Source organism: Parasteatoda tepidariorum, chromosome 9, assembly GCF_982258835.1.
Source record: "Parasteatoda tepidariorum strain Cologne lab strain chromosome 9, Ptep-v5.0, whole genome shotgun sequence".
Classification (NCBI taxonomy): domain Eukaryota; kingdom Metazoa; phylum Arthropoda; class Arachnida; order Araneae; family Theridiidae; genus Parasteatoda; species Parasteatoda tepidariorum.
The window spans coordinates 69669283-69672061 of NC_141763.1; the positions used below are offsets into that span (position 1 = coordinate 69669283).

The 2779-nt window shown below is 34.5% G+C and overlaps 1 protein-coding gene across 1 annotated transcript; it reads left to right on the forward strand.

The window, feature by feature from the left end:
* The first annotated feature begins 794 nt into the window (after positions 1-794).
* LOC122270748 (piggyBac transposable element-derived protein 4) lies at positions 795-1748 on the forward strand. Its single transcript, XM_087151460.1, has one exon. It carries the CDS (start codon positions 795-797, stop codon positions 1746-1748), a length of 954 nt encoding a protein of 317 aa, XP_087007586.1.
* The last annotated feature ends 1031 nt before the right edge of the window (positions 1749-2779 follow it).

The window sequence follows — 2779 nt, forward strand, 5'->3', positions numbered from 1 at the left end:
CTCTAACTTTTTTCAGTAGTTAAATTTATTTTCAAAATACAAACGAAAGCAAAGTGTTTATTAAGATTTTATTTTTAGGTGGCTAGAAACGATGGCGCCTGGTTTTAAAACATCATTTACATCATTTATCCTGGTTTTAAAACATCATTTGGATGGAAATTCCTCATTATGCCCCATGGTTACGTGAGTGTCTGACTGACAAATTTTCTGCAGTGTGTAAATTCTGTATTTTCCCTGAGCAATATGAGAAAACAAGCACTAACTAGTCATCAGAAATCCAGGAAACACAAAAAAGCCGTTATTAGCAGAAATATGTCTGATGATTAGAGGAGTGCATTTGCTGAACAAGATTCTATGTACTACCAAAAATCTTGTATTAAATTCTCTAAATGAGCCAGCTAAAAAGGATGCAACATTAGTTTCTTTTCTGAGATCAGAAAGTGTATCAGAAGCAGAAATCTTGTGGTGTTTGTGTGCAGTGATGGAACACTCTTCTTTTCGTTCTGCGGGTCGGGCAGTACTTTTAATGAAAATTTTTTTTACCCGGGAAGACTCGCGACGGGCCTCTCGGGCCCGATCATAACAAAACTATACTGCAGAAAATCACCCCTTCAACGAAAATGGACCGGATTCACGGTAGCTGCGTTGAAGGTCACCTACACACTGACCACACGCATTTCAGGAATGTACGACCCCCCCTTTTCTGAGAAAATTCCGATTCGGGCTTCTGAGGCCCGATGCGAGCGCTCGCGATTGTCATTTCAGATTGTGAATGTGAAGGGAGAGGCTGTAAAATGTATCGCTCTTTAACCTATAAGGAAGAAATGAAGCGTTTGGAAACCTTATTAGCTGAAGTTTCAACTGATGAGGAATCTATTAATGAGGATGATGAAGAAACTGTTGACACGCAACAATATAGTGATCATCAGTCAAGTTCAGAAGAAGATTTAGATTCATCTAGTGATTTTGATATTACTGAATCCGTTGGGTACTATATTGGCAAAGATAAAGTAACTAAATGGAATAAAAATGAACCAAGACGAAACGTGAGAACTCCAGCTCACAATATCGTTACAAAATTGCCTGGAAATGTTGGTGTTGCAAGAAACGTATCCTGCCCTATCGAATCATGGAAGTTGCTTATCGACGAAATAATAACAACGAGTATTGTGGAATGCACAAACATTTATATACAATCAATTGCAGGCAATTTCCAAAGAAAAAGAGATGCTCGTGAGACAAATATGACGGAAATAAGAGCATTTATTGGCCTTCTTTATTTAGCGGGAATTCACAAATCCTCACATGTAAATGTCCGTGATATTTGGAATACCGATGGCACAGGGCTTGAAATTTTTCATCGGACTATGTCATATAATCGCTTTTTATTCCTAATGAGATGCATAAGATTCGATGATATTACTGATCGTCCTTCAAGAAGAGCACAGGATAAATTGGCTCCCATACGATCTATTTTTGAAAAATTTGTTGCAAACTGCCAACATGTGTACAGTCTCGGGGAGTTTGTCACTATAGATGAAAAGTTAGAACCCTTTAGAGGTAAATGTTCCTTTCGTCAGTATATTCCAAGTAAACCTGCCAAGTATGGAATTAAAATATTCGCTTTGGTTGATTCTAGGACATTTTATACTTGGAATCTTGAAATTTATGCAGGGGCTCAACCAGAAGGTCCATATAAAGTAGAAAATAATTTTGTAAATTTACCCATAGCTCAATGCCGTACATAAATATATTATTTTTTAACTGAATTACTCATGTCTCATATTGCTAAAATCTCAATGAAAAGAGTAGAAAGCAAAAATATTTGTATTACATTACACTTAGAGAATTCTTTATAGAAAAATCTGATCCAGAATTTTATTTTTAATTATTGTTTTTAAAATTTATATTAGTTTTGTAGAAAGTTTTTTTTTTTTTATTTCTCATGAGAATTACTTAAAAATGTATTTTTTTATTATTTTTTTCAATACTCCTATTTTTTTGAAAAAAAAAACCCTCCTATTTTTCTTGCTATTTTCTGAAAAATTTGGCTTCTGTCCCTGTACATTTATGACAAGATTTTTATCCAGAATGTGACTAGCTAAATTCTATTGTTTTTAGCAGATTTGATTTGTAGTCTGTTTCTCTAACTTTTTTCAGTAGTTAAATTTATTTTCAAAATACAAACGAAAGCAAAGTGTTTATTAAGATTTTATTTTTAGGTGGCTAGAAACGATGGCGCCTGGTTTTAAAACATCATTTACATCATTTATCCTGGTTTTAAAACATCATTTGGATGGAAATTCCTCATTATGCCCCATGGTTACGTGAGTGTCTGACTGACAAATTTTCTGCAGTGTGTAAATTCTGTATTTTCCCTGAGCAATATGAGAAAACAAGCACTAACTAGTCATCAGAAATCCAGGAAACACAAAAAGCCGTTATTAGCAGAAATATGTCTGATGATTAGAGGAGTGCATTTGCTGAACAAGATTCTATGTACTACCAAAAATCTTGTATTAAATTCTCTAAATGAGCCAGCTAAAAAGGATGCAACATTAGTTTCTTTTCTGAGATCAGAAAGTGTATCAGAAGCAGAAATCTTGTGGTGTTTGTGTGCAGTGATGGAACACTCTTCTTTTCGTTCTGCGGGTCAGGCAGTACTTTTAATGAAAATTTTTTTTACTGATAGTGAAAAAAAATATCTCTACAAAGAACCAAAATAGCATACACCTGTGTTCATGGTATTGCTCCAAATTATAGGGAGCAATTACAAAAA